At 39.8% G+C, this 20,533-nt stretch overlaps 1 protein-coding gene across 1 annotated transcript in view; it reads right to left on the bottom strand.

The window, feature by feature from the left end:
• Positions 1–20,533, bottom strand: part of RBM27 (RNA binding motif protein 27) — an 84,148-nt gene that overhangs the window by 16,777 nt on the left and 46,838 nt on the right. Inside the window, exons 9-14 of the mRNA XM_017872123.1 lie at positions 16,700–16,864; positions 13,488–13,637; positions 10,713–10,857; positions 8,699–8,852; positions 7,788–8,084; positions 4,576–4,716 (exon numbers count right to left, since the gene is read on the bottom strand). Coding sequence (XP_017727612.1) covers positions 4,576–4,716; positions 7,788–8,084; positions 8,699–8,852; positions 10,713–10,857; positions 13,488–13,637; positions 16,700–16,864 — 1,052 coding nt within the window. The remainder of the gene's footprint in view (positions 1–4,575; positions 4,717–7,787; positions 8,085–8,698; positions 8,853–10,712; positions 10,858–13,487; positions 13,638–16,699; positions 16,865–20,533) is intronic.

Raw genomic sequence — 20,533 nt, 5'->3', positions numbered from 1 at the left:
AANAAAAAAAAAAGCACACACAAACATAATTATATCTAAAGAAAAAAAAAGCACACACAAATATAATTAGATCTAAAGAAAAAAAAGCACACACAAATATAATTATACCTAAAGAAAAAAAGCACACACAAATATAATTATATCTTAGAAATGTTTAATTTTTTAGAAAGGATGCATATATTTCTACTCTTCTTAGGATTTAAATTTTCTTTCTACATTTAAAAACTTCATTATAAAATCTAGTTCTTTATTCATAAATTTGTCGCCCAAAAGATAAAAACAGCCTTACTGCCCTCCTGTTAAACACAATTTCACAAAATACCAACATCAGACAAAGTTGCTCTTGTGACCATAACAGATCAAGACAAAATGAAGACCATTCCCTAATCATGACTGAACAGAGACAAAAACATGAATGCTATGCAAACCATAAAATGACTAAACATAACGTTTATGCCAGGAATGACTGCTGCTTCTTTACCACTTACTGCTTTAGCCTCATTCCAGGTAAGATTTAGTAAGCTATCCTATTACAGAATTTATGCCTGTTTCCCTAAATCCTTCTGAATCATCTAACTTAGCCGAAATCCTAAAATAAGTCCTTTTGGCACACACAGTTGCATTGTGTATACCTCTCACTGAATAATAAGTTGAATTTGTTTGGCTGCAGGTGGTATCTGGCTGGAGGGTATCATAAGTTGTTTTTTGTTAGGTGAAGTGCCGAACAAAAACCCTTGTTTCCAATAACTGAAAAATCCTTCTACGTATTCAGCTACGTTTTTTCTTTTTTTTTTTAATTTTTCCTTTCTTCCTTTTTTTTTTAAAGATAAGGTCTCACTCTGCTGCCCAGGCTAGAGTGCGGAGGTACAATCATGGCTTGTTGCAACCTCAATCTCTTGGGCTTAGGTGCAAGCCACCACGCCTGGCTGGTTTCTTTTCTTTTTTGTAGAGATAGGGTCTCTCTATGTTGCCCAGGCTGGTCTCAAACTCCTGGGCTCAAGTGATCCTCCGACCTCAGCCTCCCCAAGTGCTAGGATTAGAGGTGTAAGTCACTGTACCAGTCTTCTTTAAAACTTTTTAATTAACTTTGAATAATATAAGAGAGAGAGAAAATAATAGTCAGAAATCCATGGAAAATTCAATCTCATAAATAATATATCCAAATGTAAGACTTCTCTCAATCACCACAACACTTAATTATCATCAAAACTAAACCAGTTTACACAGGAAAGTCCTGCATGTACCGTAAGAACCTTGTATAGCTGATGTTCATGTTATCATTTATTTTATTAAAATGGCAACAACTAAAATTTACTGAGCACTATTTATGTGCTACACATTCCCCTTTTGGGCTTTCTTTTTATTAACATAAAATTAACATTAAAGTTTTAATTCCCATAGCAACAGCTAGTAAGAGGCAGGTTAAGTCAGTCAGGGCCATCTGACTTGAAAATCTTTAATCACTTTTTTTTTTTAAATAATGGAATTTTTGAAACAGACAAAAGTACCAAGCAGCAACAATAATCAATACATAAAATAATCTTCTTTCATTTATATCCCCAACTAACTATATTCTTATCCCAAATATCATATGATCTGTAATATTTCAATTATATCTCTAAAAGATATGGACTCCTTTCATTTTTCAACATAACCACAATACTATCACAAAATATAGTTAAAAGGCAACAATACTTCTTTAATATTAAATATTCACCTCTCCAGTTCCAGCTTGTAATTTTCTAAACAATGTCCTCCCATTTGAAATGGGATCTATTAAAGTCCATGTAAGTGTAACTTGTTGTATCTCTTTGAAGTCTCCTTTACTTCATAGTTTCCCTCTCCATCTCTTGCTTTTTGTTGCAAATTGTTTGTTGAAGAAACCAGGTCACTCATCCAGTAGTACTACCCCACAGGATTCTATGGTACCCTTGAAGATGTCCCTCTATACCCCAAATTTCTTTAAAATTAGTGGGTAGATTTAGAGGTCTGATCAGATTTGCTTTTCTCTTTGACAGAACTCTAGTAATCTCTGATACCCTCCTTACTTTCTGGTTTGATACCATATTCTAGGCTCATCTGCAATACTGCCAGTCTCAGGTCTGGAGACAGCTATTTCTTCAAGGATTCCTGGATCCCTTTGAGTGCTAGGGATGCTCAATGACTGGGCTGGTCATTGTTTCTAGACCTTTTCAGTGAATAGAATTGGGAAATGTTTGAGGAATATTTTGTTGCCTTTCTTTCCCTTTAAGATAAAATACAACCTGAGTTTATACTGATAGTTTCTATTCAAATGCAGGACTACAGCCTATTTACTTAATCTTATCTATCTTCTATCTCTCTTTTCAGCCACTCTGAAAATCTCAGTTGTCAAGGACATCAGCATTTAATTCCTCATTTTAATTACCCTACAATGCTCACAGAAGGGTTTCAGAATATCAACACTGCCAATGTTGATATGATTTCTTTAAATCATTTTTTGTCCTCAGGGTATATCACACTAGGAATATATTGTCAAATCACTGTTTTAAAGCGCTCAATGCAGATATGCTAGTTCATGGGTTTCACTTTTCTTTTCACTTTTTAGGAATTACTTCTATTCCATTTAATTTTACTTTATAATTACATTCAGAATTTATTTACATGGTTCCAAGTCAAATTTACAAAACAAGACATAATCAAAAGTCATCTAGCTTCTTCTATACTTGCCATAACCACAGGATTTAAATAATATGAATTATCTTTTTGGTTTTTTCCTGTTATAAGCAAATACTTCTCTGTGTTCAGTGCCTCTACTTTTTCACACCAGCAGTAGTAAACTACGTATTTTTTCTTCTATTTTGCTTTTTTACTTAATATATTCTGATAATCACTCCATGGTACATATAAAAATATTCTTCATTCTTTATATAGTTGTATATTTACTGTGTAGATATACTACATTTGCAGTAACCAGTCCCCTACAGATGGGCATTTGGGTTGTTTCCAGTCTTCTGTTATTATAAAGGGTATATCATTACTAGCCTTGCACATATGTCTATCTATATTTTGGCTAGTATACCTTTGACATAGATTCTTAGAGGGAAGATAACTAGTTTAGTAATGCATATACATAATTTTGGCAGATACTGTACTGCCAAATTTCCTTTCATGAGGGTTGTATCATTTAGTTTTTCAATCAACATCTAAATCTCAGATCCATTTGGAATTTATACTGGTTTATGATATAATAAAAAAAGAGGATCAGATCTTATTTCATCTTTTCCCTACTGGCTATCCAGTTATCCCAATACTATTTATCAACATGTCTATAACTCCCCCACTGATCTGGGACACTTTGTTATTATATAATAAACTCCTATTTGCAACTGAGTCTATTTCTAGATTTTCTATTCTGTTCCACTGGTCTGTCTATTCATGAGTCAGTATCAGGTTGTTTCAGTTACAGAAGCTATATTGTATTTTTTGGGATAGCATGCATTGCTGCTCTTCCTCTGAAGTTTGCTTTGCTTTCCCTGCTTATTTTTCTTTTTATTTAGCTCTCTTTGTAATAATCACCATGCTCAAGAGTTATAGTATAGATATATTACTAAAAATAAATTACTTAAAATATATTTCAAAGTTTGGTTTTTTTACTATGACAGAATACCCTTCACTAAATTCTTAAAAGATGAAATTAAAGAAATTAACTAATAAAGACACTTATCTATTAATAAATATCTAAAATTTGGCTGGGTGCAGTGGCTCACGCCTGTAGTCCCAGCACTTTGGGAGGCCGAGGTGGGTGGATCACCTAAGGTGGGGAGTTCGAGACCAGCCTGACCAACATGGAGAAACCCCATCTCTACTAAAAATACAAAATCAGCCAGGCATGGTGGTGCATGCCTGTAATCTCAGCTACTCAGGAGGCTGAGGCAGGAGAATTGCTTGAACCCAGGAGGCGGAGGTTGTGGTAAGCCGAGATTGTTTCCCGCCCCCCCCGCCCAGGCAACAAAAGGGAAACTGTTTGAAAAAAAAAAAAAAAAAAAAAATTAAATAAATAAATAAATATCTACAATTCTCAAATTCCTACTTCACTTTGTTTTGTTTTGTTTTGTTTTTTGAGACAGTCTTGCTCTGTCACCCAGGCTGGAGTGCAATGGCGCGATCTTGGCTCACTGCAATCTCCACCTTCTGGGTTCAAGTGATTCTCGTGCCTCAGCCTCCCGGGTAGCTGGGAATACAGGTGTCTGCAACCATACCCAGCTAATTTTTTTATAGTTTTAGTAGAGATGGGGTTTCACCATTTTGGCCAGGCTGGTCTCGAACTCCTGACCTCTGGTGATCCACTTACCTTGGCTTCCCAAAGTGCTGGGATTACAGGTGTGAGCCACCATGCCCAGCCTCCTACTTAACTTTGAATAGGAAAAAAATTTCACTAGCAAATTTCTGACTGAAACATGGAAATTAGAGAGGTATACCTGCCACACTTAGGTTAGCTGTCACAACTGTCTTGACTGTCTGACTGATAACTAATTTATTTTGTTAATTCATTGAATGATTCTAAATATATCCGAAGCTCCCAAAAATGCCTACCTGGCAATCTTCTCCAGCACCACCAGACTGATTCAATAAATGTGATGCATCACTCTGGTTACCACCTGCATGTCCAAGACGATGTTTAACGGGAACTTTGTTAAGAACATATGCACCTGATGTCTGTGGTTTGCTCATCATCTGCATATACAAAATAAACACTTATGTGGCAGAAGTTTAAAAACATGCCTAGGAATGATACAAATTTAAGATGATTACTCTAGGGAAGAAGATAAGAAAATGGGAATGGGAAGGTGCTTCCATTATCCATAAGGTTTTATTTTTTAATGACACTGGTGAATATAGAAATGATTGATAGATTATTCATACTTTTGGGCCAGGTGCAGTGGCTCAAGCCTGTAATCCCAGCACTTTGGGAGGCCGAGACGGGCGGATCACGAGGTCAGGAGATCAAGACCATCCTGGCTAACACGGTGAAACCCCGTCTCTACTAAAATACAAAAAATTAGCCGGGCGAGGTGGCGGGCGCCTGTGGTCCCAGCTACTCGGGAGGCTGAGGCAGGAGAATGGCGTGAACCCGGGAGGCGGAGGTTGCAGTGAGCTGAGATCCGGCCACTGCACTCCAGCCTGGGCGACAGAGCAAGACTCCATCTCAAAAAAAAGAAAAAAAAAAGATTATTCATACTTTTTGGAATGTCTAAAACACATCACAACAAAATGCATGCACCTACACACAAAAAAACAATTATTTTTTAATGTTTCCTCTAGTATGCAATGCTCTGAAAGAATTAGAGGGTCTTGGCTGGGCACAGTGGCTCATACATATAATCCTAGCACTTTGGAAGGCCAAGGCAGGTGGATCACCTGAGGTCAGGAGTTGAAGACCAGCCTGGCCAACATGGTGAAACCCCGTCTCTACTAAAAATACAAAAATTGGGGCCGGGTGCGGTGGCTCAAGCCTGTAATCCCAGCACTTTGGGAGGCCGAGACGGGCGGATCACGAGGTCAGAAGATCGAGACCATCCTGGCTAACACGGTGAAACCTCGTCTCTACTAAAAAATACAAAAAACTAGCCGGGCGAGGTGGCGGGTGCCTGTAGTCCCAGCTACTCGGGAGGCTGAGGCAGGAGAATGGCGTGAACCCGGGAGGTGGAGCTTGCAGTGAGCTGAGATCCGGTTACTGCACTCCAGCCTGGGCGACAGAGCGAGACTCCGTCTCAAAAAAAAAAAAAAAAAAAAAAGGGCAGGTATGGTGGCATGCACCTGTAGTCGCAGCTACTCGGGAGGCTGAGGCGGGAGAATAGTTTGAACCCAGGAGGCACAGGTTGCAGTGAGCCAAGACTGAGCCACTGCACTCTAGCCTGAATGACGACAAAGCGAGACTGTCTCGAAAAGAAAAAGAAAAAAAGAAGAATAAAAGAATTAGGGGGTCTTAACTGATAGTGGCTTAATATGAATAACTGTGAAATGATCACCTCAAAAACATAATGCAATATTGGGCTGCACTAACAGAACCTATCTAATGATCACCATGAAGATGATAATATGAACTCTTTTCTTTTCTTTTTTTTGAGACAGAGTCTCGCTGTGTCGCCCAGGCTGGAGTGCAGTGGCGCGATCTCGGCTCACTGCAAGCTCCGCCTCCCGGGTTCACGCCATTCTCCNAAAAAAAAAAAAAAAAAAAAAAGGGCAGGTATGGTGGCATGCACCTGTAGTCGCAGCTACTCGGGAGGCTGAGGCGGGAGAATAGTTTGAACCCAGGAGGCACAGGTTGCAGTGAGCCAAGACTGAGCCACTGCACTCTAGCCTGAATGACGACAAAGCGAGACTGTCTCGAAAAGAAAAGAAAAAAAGAAGAATAAAAGAATTAGGGGTCTTAACTGATAGTGGCTTAATATGAATAACTGTGAAATGATCACCTCAAAACATAATGCAATATTGGGCTGCACTAACAGAACCTATCTAATGATCACCATGAAGATGATAATATGAACTCTTTTCTTTTCTTTTTTTTGAGACAGAGTCTCGCTGTGTCGCCCAGGCTGGAGTGCAGTGGCGCGATCTCGGCTCACTGCAAGCTCCGCCTCCCGGGTTCACGCCATTCTCCCGCCTCAGCCTCCGAGTAGCTGGGACTACAGGCGCCCGCCACCACACCCAGCTAGTTTTTTGTATTTTTTTGGTAGAGACAGGGTTTCACCATGTTAGCCAAGATGGTCTTGATCTCCTGACCTCGTGATCCACCTGCCTCGGCCTCCCAAAGTGCTGGGATTACAGGCTTGAGCCACCGCACCCGGCCTAATATGAACTCTTTTCTACACTATTCATCCAACATCTAGGCAAAGCATTCACCTTTGGGCCCTTACATGAAGTGGGATACAAGTGGGATAACTGAAAGAGAATTTAGATGCAAATGAGCAGGATGATAAATGGAGTCGACACCATGTACTGTAAGGAATATTTTTTAAAAATCTGAATGCATTTACTCTAAGCATGAGATTATCTAGGTCAGTATCTGAATGCTCTGATGTGTGGTATTTTGTTCTTTTGTTTTTTCCTTCCTTCATCTATTCAATCAAATATGTTTTGAGCAATATGTACCAGATATTGTTTTAGGTACTAGGGACAGAATGGACACAACAGGCAAAATTCCAGTTCTCTTGGAGCTTCTATACCCATTTTTAGAAGGAACGTATAATTTTTTTTACATGGGAAAAAGGAGGGCAAATGGGTAGACACAAAAAAAAGACTGATTCTATTACAAAATAAAGAAATAGCTCTACAGTCAAAGTTGCTCAGTGGTAGATGGTTATTATACTTTACTGTGCATAACAATAACTTGAGTACTTGTTAAACATATATATTTATAGGCCCCATAGCTAGAGACTGACTCTACACAGGTTTGAGAAGGTGAAGCCCAGGAATTTGCACCCAGGTAAGTGATTCTGATGTAAAATAGCATGTCTCAAACTTTAAGGTATGTTAAGAATCACCTGGAGAGCTTGTTAAAACACAAATCCTTGGGCCCCACCCATAGGGATTCTGATTCAGTAGGATGGAGTATGGCTCAAGAATCTGCAATTTTTCCCCCAAGAATCTGCATTTCTAATAAGATCCCAGGAGACCAGATGCTGCTGGTCTGTGGTTCAAATTATGAGTAGCTCTTATGTAGAAGACCCAAGGACCAGGAACTGAAAAATACTGATCTAGAGGGTGTAACTAAAAGACCTTTAATTCCCAGTGAACCAGATTACCTTCTGGATACCTCCATGCACTGTTGAAGGAGCGGACTGGGCCACTAGCACCTGCTGCTGATGAAGATGCTGTGGCAGGTGATGGTGCTGCTGTGAGAGGTGACTAAGTGTTTGCTGTTGTTGCAGGAGCAGCTGTGCTGAGGACTGTAGTGTCGGTTGCTCATTATTTTCCCTATGCCACAAGACTCGAATGAATCGGTTGTTTAGAACTGCTTCTGTGCTAGAAATGGCTTTCCTGGCCTCCTCATTGCTAAGATATTGGATTAGGGCTGCTTCTGGATCACCCTTAAAAGCAACCTTGAAGAAAATAAAACAATATAAATTCCCAAAAACAGAAAATAGTTAAATAAATTATGACCCAATGCTATGTAATGAATGTTTTCCCCAAAATACACATGTTGAAGCCCTAAACTCCAACATTACTATTTTGGAGATAGAGCTTTTAGGATGTAATTAAGGTTAAATGAGGTCATAAGGGTGTATCCTAATGAATAGTACCAGTGGCCTTAAAAGAAGTGAAAGAAATCTGCCCCAACCCCCTCTTTTTCTTTCTCTGTCTGCCATATGAGAACGCAGCGAGAAGCCAACCATCTGCAAGCCAGGAAGACAGCACTCCCTAGGAAATGAATCATCCAGCACCATGATCTTGGACTTCCCAGTCTCCAAAACTGTGAGGCTGCCCATTCTCTTTCAGGAAGAGATTGCAGAAAAGAACCAAATGAATTCACAAGAACAAACATGGTTTAACAAGTCCATCATAAAAGTGGATATACAGATATATGGTGGCATTTACAGCACTTAGCAGAGATGATCAGAATAACCACTGACTCATTTAAACAAGGTAAGCTAATAGAAATTTTCCCAAGACCCATAAAATGCCTGGCTTCTGTCACCGACATAGCCACAGTTACCTGGATATTAACAATAGTTCCAAATTTGCTGAAGTGTTCATTGAGCTTGGTAATGTTGTTCAATTCCTGAGGGATTTTCTTGACTTCTAACTTGGTGTTTGTATACTGATTCTTTCGTAAGAACCCTGGTTTATTTTGATTGTTATTTCCTTGCCTAAAAGGAAGATTAATACATCTTAGTTAATTCTCCTACTTCATGCCTAGCCAAGAGATATAACCACAAAGAATTTAGGTTTATAATTTTTTTAAGTGCCTTTTGTGGATGGGCATGGTGGCTCACACCTATAATCCCAGAAAACTTTTTCAAAACCCTATGAAACATTATATTCAAAATTCAAACCACAGAAAATATATTAAACATCAAGACACAGGCTACAGGCTGGGCGCAGTGGCTCATGCCGTAATACCAGCACTCTGAGAGGCCAAGGCAGGAGGACTGCTTGAGCCCAAGGCTTCCAGACCAGTCTGGGGAACATAGTAAGACCACATCTCTATATAATAAATTGATTGCATTGATTAATTTGTTTAAAGTGCCTTTTGTGAGCCCTTAACATTCTTCAGAAATTACTAAGCAATTTTCACATTATTCTTTTTTGTTGTTGTTGTTGTTTTTTTTTGTTTTTTTTTTTTTTGTAGACAGAGTCTCACTCCATCGCCCAGGCTGGAGAGCCGTGGCATGATCTCGGTCCACTGCAACCCCCACCTCCCGGGTTCAAGTGATTCTCCTGCCTCAGCTTCCTTAGTATCTGGGAATACAGGCACACACCACCACGCCTGACTAATTTTTGTATTCTTAGTACAGACAAGGTTTCACCATGTTGGCCAGGCTGGTCTCAAACTCCTGATGTCAGTGATCTACACACCTCGGCCTCCTAAAGTGCTGGGATTACAGGTGTGAGCCACTATGCCCGGCAGACATTATTCTTATTACATGAGAATAGAAAACGTGAAGAGAAAGGAGAACAGCAATAGATTACAAAAAGAAAAGGCCCAACTAACACTTAAAATCATATGCTAAAAAGATCTAACATAAACATCTACCACAATTATCAAGGACTCTAACATCATTAAATTAAATTAAGGCTAGAACATCATCTTTTTTTCTCTTTTTTTGAGACGGAGTTTTGCTCTTTTTGCCCAGGCTAGAGTGCAATGGTGAGATCTCAGCTCACTGCAACCTCCGCTCCAAGGGTTCAAGTGATTCTCCCACTTCAGCCTCCCAAGTAGCTGGGGTTATAGGCGTGCACCATCACGCCCGGCTAATTTTGTATTTTGGGTTTCTCCATTTTGGTCAGGCTGGTCTCGAACTCCTGACCTCAAGTGATCCGCCCACCTTGGCCTCCCAAAGTGCTGGGATTACAGGCGTGAGCCACCGTGCCTGGCTAGAACATCATCTTTAATGGCGTATTTTCAACTTCTGCAAGGGTACTAAGCTATTTTCTTCACCATTTATTTCTTTTTTTTTCTTCTTTTCTATCCATTGCCAGTGTGTCAGTAATTTTTAATATTGGGTTAGGTGTAGAAATAGGTAGGTACAAATTAGAAATACCTTTTATGGGCCAGGTGTGGTGGCTCACACCTGTAATCCCAGCACTTTAGGAGGCCAAGGTGGATGGATCACCTGAGGTCAGGAGTTCAAGACCAGCCTGACCAACACAGTGATACCCCATCTCTACTAAAAATACAAAAAATTAGGTGGGTATGGTGCCGGCACCTGTAATCCCAACTACTCAGGAGGCTGGGGCAGGAGAATCACTTCACCCCGGGAGGCGGAGGTTGCAGTGGACTGAGATGATGCACTCCAGCCTGGGTGACTCCGTCTCAAAAAAAAAAAAAAAACCTACTATAAATATTGTTAACTTTTTAATTTTTACAACATTCTAACGATGTCTCCTAGAACCCTAACTTCAAGATATTTAATTTGAAAATCATTAATGACAAATCTTATTTTTATGAATTTACTAATGCAAACAACAATAACAATTAGATGCTACTAATTAGCAAATTATCTTACTTTCCCAGCCAAGGTTTCTTTGTGAGTGGCCCGTCCAAACAACTCATAGCTCTTTTTCGACTATCTGGTTCAAGAACTACTCTGGTTATGTTGCTATTAATCGAAACAGGAACTGGTGGTTCAGTCTGGATCACAATGTTAGCAGCTGTTGGAAACAAAATTCAAATTACTGAGTTTTCAGGAGTCTCAATGATTCACATACTTAGTCTAAAAGCTAAAGAGTACTATTAATAGCTCAATTATTTTCATTTCTCTTTTAGAAATGCCTAACAGAAGAAAAGTTACAAATGCCTTTTCTATAAAACTAGAAATCCATGTTTCAAAACTCAAAGTTAACCTTGATGTAATAATTGACTCAGGCATGAATGATCAATAGATGAAAAAAATATTGGTGAAAGGTTGTTGGAAAACAAGATTCTTATGGTGCCAAAGTAACACTCCAAAAATTACATTTACAATGGAGAGCTCTGGACCGGGCACGGTGGCTCATGCCTGTAATTCCAGCACTTTGAGAGGCCAAGGCGGGTGGATCACCTGAGGTTGGGAGTTCGAGACCAGCCTGACCAACGTGTGGAAACCCCGTCTCTACTAAAAATACAAAAAAATTAGCCAGACATGGTGGTGCATGCCTGTAATCCCAGCTACTCGGGAGGCCGAGGCAGGAGAATCACTTGAACCCAGGAGACGGAGGTTGCGGTGAGCCAAGATTGCACCATTGCACTCCAGCCTGGGCAACAAGAGTGAAACTCAGTCTCATAAAGAAACAAAGAAAGAAACAAACAAACACAATGAAGAGCTCTAACAATGATCACCTGATGCAAGCAATCAAAGTTAGCACCATTAATGGACATTATTTGCCTCCTGGTGTGATTCAATAAGAAGTTAACCACATCATAAGAATTACATATTATTATGGAATTATGGTTTTATGTGTGGCAATAATACTGTGCTTATATAGGACTGTCTTATTCTTAGATATAAGGTAAAGGAGTTAAAGTTTCACAATGTCTACCACTTACTTTCAAGAGATTCAACAAGAAAAAGTGGAGAGAAGAAAGAAAAGAGAGCATTCATGCCCAAAGGTAATAAAACATTACTGGTAAATCTAAATGAAGGCATTCAGATGTTTACTATGTTTCTTTTGATTTTCTACAGATTTAAAGGTGGGAAGAAACTCCAAAGCCAATACTATAAATTGACAGAAATACTCTAAGAATCTGTCCTTACAATAAATAACTTGTGGGTAGGAAGAGGTGTACTGAACAAAACAGAAATTAACAACACAAAACTATGCCCATTGAATCCTGAGTACTTCTCCTAACTTTAGCAACTCCACCAAGCAAAGAATAACCCAGAGCTGAATGCCGTGGTAGGTATATGGTTAGGAGTTGGTACATCTGATTTCATCTTTGTCAGGGAAATTATGATGTAAAGATTAATTCACTTGACATTTAGCTATGTGACAGCTCAGCAACTATAGCAGACCTTGGGTATACACTGGTGAATAAAATAGACATGATCCTTGCTCTTGCGGGACTTGTGTTTTAGAAGGCTAATGAAGAAGACAGCAACTGTGATGGCATAAAACATTCTAGAATTTGAGATGCCATTATGCTCTCCTTAAATAGTTTTTATCATTACCAGCTAACATTGCCTAATGCTTTTTTTTTTAATTTAATGAAGTGTGTCATATTAAAGGAAGGAGATATAACTAAAGGTTAAATGACTTGCCCAAGACAACAAAGAAATCCTGTTGTATACAAAACATGACTTCTACTCTGAATTCTAGTTCTGGCACTTAACAGCTGCGTGACCTTGGGCAAGTTCTTTAAACCTCTCTAAGCCTCAGTGTCTTTACTTGTCAAAGGGGAGAATAAAAACAGAAACATGAGAGACAGTAATATATATGAGGCTGGGTGTGGTGGCTCATGCCTGTAATCCCAGCACTTTGGGAGGCCAAGGTGGGATCTGGATCACCTGAGGTCAGGAGTTCAAGACCAACCTGACCAATATGGTGAAACCTCGTCTCTACTAAAAATACAAAAATTAGCAGGGTTGTAGTGGCACACACCTGTAATCCTAGCTACTCAGGAGGCTGAGGTGGGATAATCGCTTGAACCCAGGAAGTAGAGGTTGCAGTGAGCTGAGATCACGCCACTGCACTCCAGCATAGGTGACAGAAGGAGACCCTGTCTCAAAAAATATATCCATATATATAAAAAAATATATATATATGAGAAGGCATTTGGTAGTCTTCATACAAAACTTGTTATTCTTATAGTGGTAATAGTGTTATTAATGGCAGGAAAAAAAGAATAAATAAAGCTAGGATAGAAAGAAAGAACAGGAAAATGCTAGGCTAGGCACAGGGGCTCACACCTGTAATCCCAGTACTTTGAGGTGCCACAGTAGGCCCTTCAATGATCAGTTCTTTGAGGAGGGGATCAGTAATTTCATCTATCTATACACAATACCTAACACAGTGCCTAGCAACAAAACTAAAACAGCCTAAAGTCCTACTAAAAGAAGTAGTTAAGTAATATTAGTGTGATTTATATTTAAAAATAAATATATTCTAACTATAGGTTTAAAATAAACTTTGGAGATAAAGTTATTTAAAAACATCTGAGATTAATACATAGTACCCTTCAAAGAGATGATATATAAGTAATTTGGACCTTAATTTCCTCAAGCGAGGCCAGAAATGCAAATGTAATAACTATATCCAACTGCTGCATAACACTTAGCATCAGAAAAAGTTCAAGGTATTCTCACCTCTTGGATTTGCATCCATATCTCCAGATGTTAGGCCAATCAGATTGGGGCGCTGTGTCTGTGTTCTTGAAAAGAACTGTCTGTACTGAGATCTACCAGAACTAGTAATACTAGGAGCTTCTGGGTTGTAACCATCTGGTTCATATGTATCTGAGGGAAAACAAAGCAACAAAACACACAACAAATCAGAGAGAGGTTAAATCATCTCTCATTGTTCTAAAATAAACACCTGCTTAAAAAACATATATTCTCCAACAAATATAAATACATCAACCTACAGTCACCTCTCAGTATCTGTGAGGGACTGGTTCCAGGACCCTCCCACAGATATCGAAATGCACAAATGTTCAAGACTTTTATATAAAATAGGGTGGTGGTATTTGCATATAACCTAGGTAAATCCTCTTGTATACTCTAAAACATCTCTAGGTTAATTATAATACATAATATAAATGCTATGTAAATAGCTGTTATGGATATTGTTTTTAAAACTTGCATTATTTTTAACTATTGTATTGCTATTTTTTATTTTATTTTCCTGAATATTTTCAATCTGTAGTTGGTTGAATCTGCATATGTGGAATCTGAGGTGAAGACTGTATTTCTCTTTGTGTTAACAGTATCTAGATACACTTTTTGAAACTGAAAAAAAAAAAAAGCTCCTATTATAGAATATAGATACATGCATCCATTCTTAAATACTGGTATTTTCAGATTCACTCACCTACTCATTTCTGCTCTATATATTAATTACCTTATCCAAATGTCAATGTACATTTTTTTTTTTTAATTTTAAAAAAATAGAGATGGGGTCTCGCTATGTTGCCCAGACTGGTCTTGAACTCCTGGGCTTCAGCCATCTGCCGGCCTCAGTCTACCAAACTGCTGGCACTACAGGTGTGAGTCACCGTGCCCAGCCCAATGCACATTTGTTAATACAAATTTTTACATACACAAACACCATATGTGAAGGACTGAGTTTCCTCTGTTATCTATCATATCTCCAATTTCTAGGCACCTTTTTAATTGAGGTCAAAAGAAAATGTATTCATTTGGTTATCTGCACTTCTTCAAACTAGAGAGAGAACAGCTGGTTTCACACATAAACCATATTTCAAATAAAACAGCGCATGCGCTCACATACACGTCAGTCACGTCTATGATTTAGAGTATAGAAGTGATTCAGAATATAAGATCACCAAATTATCCTCATTTAGGGGATCTTCCTGGCCACTACAGGCATTTGAGTCAACAGTCAATAAATAGCACAACTAGGATTCAGAAGTCCTCAATCCAGAAAATGTCTCACCCCCAATACTCTTAGATTAAACCTCTCCCATGAATATTATGCTTCTCCCAACTTCAGATTCACAAGCTAACTTCCTTCTTGCACAAAACATCCACAAGCTACAAAGAGGCAATAATAATAAAATGCTATTAAAGCACAGGTGATTCTGAGATATCTAATATTAAGAACTAGAACTGCTGGTCGACATTCCTCTTCCCCCCACCCCCACGTTTCCCCTTTTTCCAGGTTTTGAAAACAGCTCATGGAATTACACAAAAAAGGCATCACTAGATTAAGAACTGTCTCCCTCTAATAAAATGTTAAATTATGTTGAAAAGTAATCATTTGGGGCATTTGTACTGTCCTCAGAGAAGGATGGAACAGAAAATTTAATAAATTATCACAATGACATTCCTATTAGAGATATTTTATTTCATTCCTAAGGCTTGCATTCAGTCTCAAAGTTTCCTGATGATGATTAATAAAACCAAATAATTGGGCCAGGTGCAGTGGCTCACGCCTATAATTCCAGTACTTTGGGAGGCCAGGGCGGGTAAATCACGAGGTCAGGAGTTCGAGACCAGCCTGACCAACATGGTGAAACCTCATCTCTACTAAAAATACAAAAATTAGCTGGGCTTGGTGATGCATGCCTGTAATCCCAGCTACTCAGGAGGCTGAGGCAGGAGAATCGCTTGGACCCTGGAGGTGGAGGTTGCAGTGAGCCAAGATCACGCCCTTGCACTCCAGCCTGGGTAGCAGAGTCAGACTCTGTTTCAAAACAAACAAACAAACAAACAAAAACAAATAATTTTGCCTCAATGGTTACAGGACTATGATCATAGTTATCTGCCAAAGAGTATTTTGGGGGCTTCATACTTAATTATTTTAGCTTTTGCTCTAACTTCTCTCTCTATAATTTTTTGTTTCTTTAAGACAACTAAAGACAGTATTTAATCGTGAGCATTCCCTCCTGATGGAAACACACTGTAATGATATGTTTAGCTTAAAAGTAAATCTAACACAGTTGCTTATTAAATTTCAACGTGTTGAAGAATGATACAGTTTGAAAATGATATGTAAAGTAACAGCTTCCCTGGTTATGCCAACTCTAAAAATTACATGCAGTATAACATACAAAATGAATACTGCTTTATCTTTTTAAAAATGGATCAGCAAATTATGATTAAAAATTTTCAGTTACCACTTGGCACTACTGACAGAAAATCTCCTACAGTTAAGACTGCAGAAAGTTTTAAAGAAGTTACATAATCAAATGACCTTGTGTTATAAATCCTGGGAATACACAGAACACCAATTAACTTAAAAGCCCTTTAGTTAATTAAGATGAATAAGATCTAAAGGCAAAGTGAGAAAGGGTTAAAAACACCTCATGGAACACCCACAAAGCACTCCACAGATCCTTCAAAATACCTATGTCAATAGGACAAAAGAATTTTTAAGAATTGCTACATTATACACACATACAAGGGGCAAAAGGACCATACAACGGGCAAAAGGGAAAAAAGGACATGATTGGCAAGAAACCAGATGTTTATTTTCGTTTTGCTTCAAAGAAAAATTAACCTAGTTTATTACAATGTATAACTAATCAGAAAATATTCAAGTGGATATTATCTTCCCATCTACCTGATTAGAAACTAGCTCAAGGAACTAGCATCACTTTGTTACCGAGGCACTGAAAGTAAATATAGAGGACACCAGAGATGACGGATACACAGGCCTAATCATCTAGCAGCCACTAGAGACAAACCAAAGAAGCAAAGGAACAGAAAATAAAACTACCTATGAGCTTTAATAGGACTTTATGACAGCAGATCAGGATGCCAGGTCACCGCTTAGGCTGGCCAGCTTAAGGTAAAAAAGATCAGTGAGGTGGATGGCCATCTGTAGCAAAGCTTACCTGGAACCAGAGGGGTAGGGCTGGAGACTGAGGTATGGTACCCAATGGAGGATCCCATGAGGTTTCGAGGTGGCACCAAACGAGCTGCCAACAGAGGAGGCGGTGTCCCCAACTGAAGTCGCTCAGATGCAGCAGCACCATGTTCACGAGAGTACATGGGCTGTCCTATAGAGGAAAGAATAGGAGGGCAGCTGGGAGTGAGAGTCACAAGCTTCTCTTAGGTGATGATGTGTTTCCTGAGACTTTGAGCCAAAAACAGAGAAATTAAACCAACAGGAATAGAAGTACAGAAAGATGTTCCTGGGATTCTTTCTAACTCAAGAAAGAATAGACATGCAACTGGTTAGGATCCATTGAGGTATAAAGAGTAAGAATTAGGTAGTATATATAATCTCCATCTTTCCTGATCTTAAGTGGAGAACACTACGTGCTAATTTTATCCAAAGCTGAACAGTGAACCATATCAGGTTATTAGACAAAGGAGCCCTGAGCTACCAATTATACACAATTTTTCTATCCAATGAGATATGCAGGTATGAAAACTGTCATACCCATTAAAAAGAAAACCACCCCCTCCAACCAACCCACATAATTTCAGGTTTGCACAAAATATGCTTCCATATCTAAGGGCAGAATAAAAGATAAAGGCATTAAGAACAAACCACTACATGCATACCTTCACAAAGAATAAGAAATGCTCCAAAGAAAAAATTAAAGATAGTGAAAATGTGTTATCTCTGTGAGCACATGGGTAACAAAAATTGAGAAAGGGAAAAGGACAGGCCAGGCACAGTGGCTCACGTCTGTAATTCCAGCACTTTGGGACGCCAAGGCGGGTGGACCACGACGTCAGGAGTTCAAGACCAGCCTGGCCAAGACGGTGAAACCCAGTCTCTACTAAAAATACAAAAATTAGCCAGGCATGGTGGCGGGCACCTGTAATCCCAGCTACTAGGGAGGTTGAGGCAAAGAACTGCTTGAACCGGGGGGGTGGAGGTTGCAATGAGCTAAGATCATGCCACTCCAACCTAGGCAACAAACTGAGACTCTGTCTCAAAAAAAAAAAAAAAGACAAACAGACCAGCACAGCACTGGACACATGAAATCATCCTGGATATTAAGAAGCACTTTTTGAAAGAAAACACATTTAGGATTTATATATAGGCTGATGCAAGAATGCACACACAATGAAGCCAAAATCTGAAGAATGGGATTAGAAAAAGACAAGGTGTCAAGAGCAAAATCCCTTTGGGTGTCCATTTAATAGTATCCTTTTCACTGATAACCCCATTTGAGATGTATTTATAAGATTTAGTTATTATATATGTCCAACATCAGACATTTACTATGTGACACAAGACAAAATAAAGTGGATTTTGAATTCTTCTTCTTTTTTTTTTTTTTTTTTTGAGATGGAGCCTTGCTCTGTCGCCCAGGCTGGAATGCAGTGGCGCTCACTGCAAGGTCTACCTCCCGGGTTCACATCATTCTCCTGCCTCAGCCTCCCGAGTAGCTGAGACTACAGGCGCCTGCCACCATGCCTGGCTAATCGTTTTGTATTTTTAGTAGAGACAGGGTTTCACCATGTTAGCCAGAATGGTCTCGATCTCCTGACCTTGTGATCCACCTGCCTCAGCCTCCCAAAGTGAGACGGGCCTGGCGTCTGGCCTTGAATTTTTTTTTATACCTGGTGAAATGTCCTTAAAAGCTGTAAAATCCCTAAATATTTTAAATGCACCTTAATAAGACAGGAAAGGAACCACTTGGTTTCACAGTAAGTCCCTAAAGGGAATATAGAGATAATAAACTTCACTACCCTTTTCTTCCTATATAAGAAGCAAAAGAGGAAGTAACAAATCATCTGTAAAACTGTGCACTTAGCATTAACCCTTTTAAAATTTACATTTCTAATGGATGTTGGGCTTAATACCTAGGTGGTAGGTTGATCTGTGCAGTAATCCACCATAGCACACATTTTACCTATGTAACAAACCTGTACATCCTACATATGTCCCCTCGAACTTAAAAGCTGATGGGGAAAAAAAAAAAGTACATTTAAAAAGAATCAGCTAAGTATTACACTGCAAAGCAATTTAACATATTTTTTTTCTTTTCTTTTTTTTTTTTTGAGACAGAGTCTCACTCTGTCACCCAGGCTGGAGTACAGTAGCATGATCTGGGCTCACCGCAACCTCCGCCTCCCAGGTTTAAGCAATTCTCCTGCCTCAGTCTCCCGAGTAGCTGGGATTTCAGGCGCCCGCCACCACGCCCAGCTAATTTTTTGTATTTTTAGTAGAGACAGGGTTTCATCATGTTGGCCAGGCTGGTCTCAAACTCCTGACCTCAGGTGATCCACACGTGTTGGCCTCCCAAAATTCTGGGATTACAGGCATGAGCCACCATGCCTGGCCCAATTTAACATATTCTCAACGAGGGGAACAAATAGTTGTAAGCACACAATCAATGGCAGAGAATTACTTGTGAAGAGTGACCTATCAGCAGAATGTAGTAGTATGTTAAAGAGAAAAACGGGGCCAGGTGCAGTGGCCGACCTCTACAATCCCAACAATTTGGGAGGCCAAGGTGTGAGGATTACTTGAGCCCAGCAGTTTGAGACCAGCCTGAGTAACATACCGAGACTCTGTCTCCACTAAATATTTTAAAAATTAGCCACGCATGGGGGCTCACGCCTGTAATCCTAGCTATTTGGGAGGCTAAGGTGGGAGGATCACTTGAGCCAGAGGGTTGAGGCTGCAGTGAGCCACGATTGTGCCACTGTACTCCAGCTTAGGTGACAGGGTGAGATGCTGTCTTTAAAAAAAAAAAAATTTAATTAAAAAAAAAATACACGGCCGGGCGCGGTGGCTCAAGCCTGTAATCCCAGCACTTTGGGAGGCCGAGGCGGGTGGATCACGAGGTCAGGAGATCGAGACCCTCCTGGCTAACACGGTGAAACCCCGTCTCTACTAAAAAAAAAAATACAAAAAACTAGCCGGGCGCGGTGGCGGGCGCCTGTAGTCCCAGATACTCGGAGGCTGAGGCGGGAGAATGGCGGGAGGCGGAGCTTGCAGTGAGCCGAGATCGCGCCACTGCACTCCAGCCTGGGCGACAGAGCGAGACTCCGTCTCAAAAAAAAAAATAAATAAATAAATACATAGAAAAATAGGAAGTACAATCTTAGTCTATATGACTACTTTAAATGTATGATACATCACTCAATGTACTAAGTATGTCTAATTAATAATAGCTGTCTCAAAGTAAACTGGAAACCAAAAGGCTACTTTGCCAAATGTCTATTTTTAAAACTACTGACAAAGAACGTACAATTCAAATACTTTAGAAAGGCCGAGCACAATGGCTCATACCTGTAATCCCAGCACTTCGGGAGGCCACGGCAGGTGGATCCCTTGGGCTCAGGAATTTCAGACCAGGCTGGGCAACATGGTAAACCCCATCTCTACTAAAATTACAAAAATTAGCCAGGCATGGTGGTGCACGTCTATAATCCCAGCTACTCTGGAGGCTGAGGCACAAGAATCACTTGAACCCAGGAGGCAGAGGTTGCAGTGAGCCGAGATCGCGCTACTGCACTCCAGTCTGGGTGACACAGAAAGACTCTGCTTCAAAATAAAAAACAAGGCCGGGTGTGGTGGCTCATGCCTATAATCCCAGCACTTTGGGAGGCCGAGGTGGGTGGATCACAAGGTCAGGAGTTCAAGACCAGCCTGGCCAAGATGGTGAAACCCCGTCTCTACTAAAACTACAAAAAAATTAGCCAAACATGGTGGTGGGTGCCTGTAATCTCAGCTACTTGGGAGGCTGAGGCAGAGAATT

Source organism: Rhinopithecus bieti, unplaced genomic scaffold (genome assembly GCF_001698545.2).
Source record: "Rhinopithecus bieti isolate Rb0 unplaced genomic scaffold, ASM169854v2 scaffold_757, whole genome shotgun sequence".
NCBI classification, from domain to species: domain Eukaryota; kingdom Metazoa; phylum Chordata; class Mammalia; order Primates; family Cercopithecidae; genus Rhinopithecus; species Rhinopithecus bieti.
This window is presented reverse-complemented; position numbering and strand designations above follow the sequence as displayed.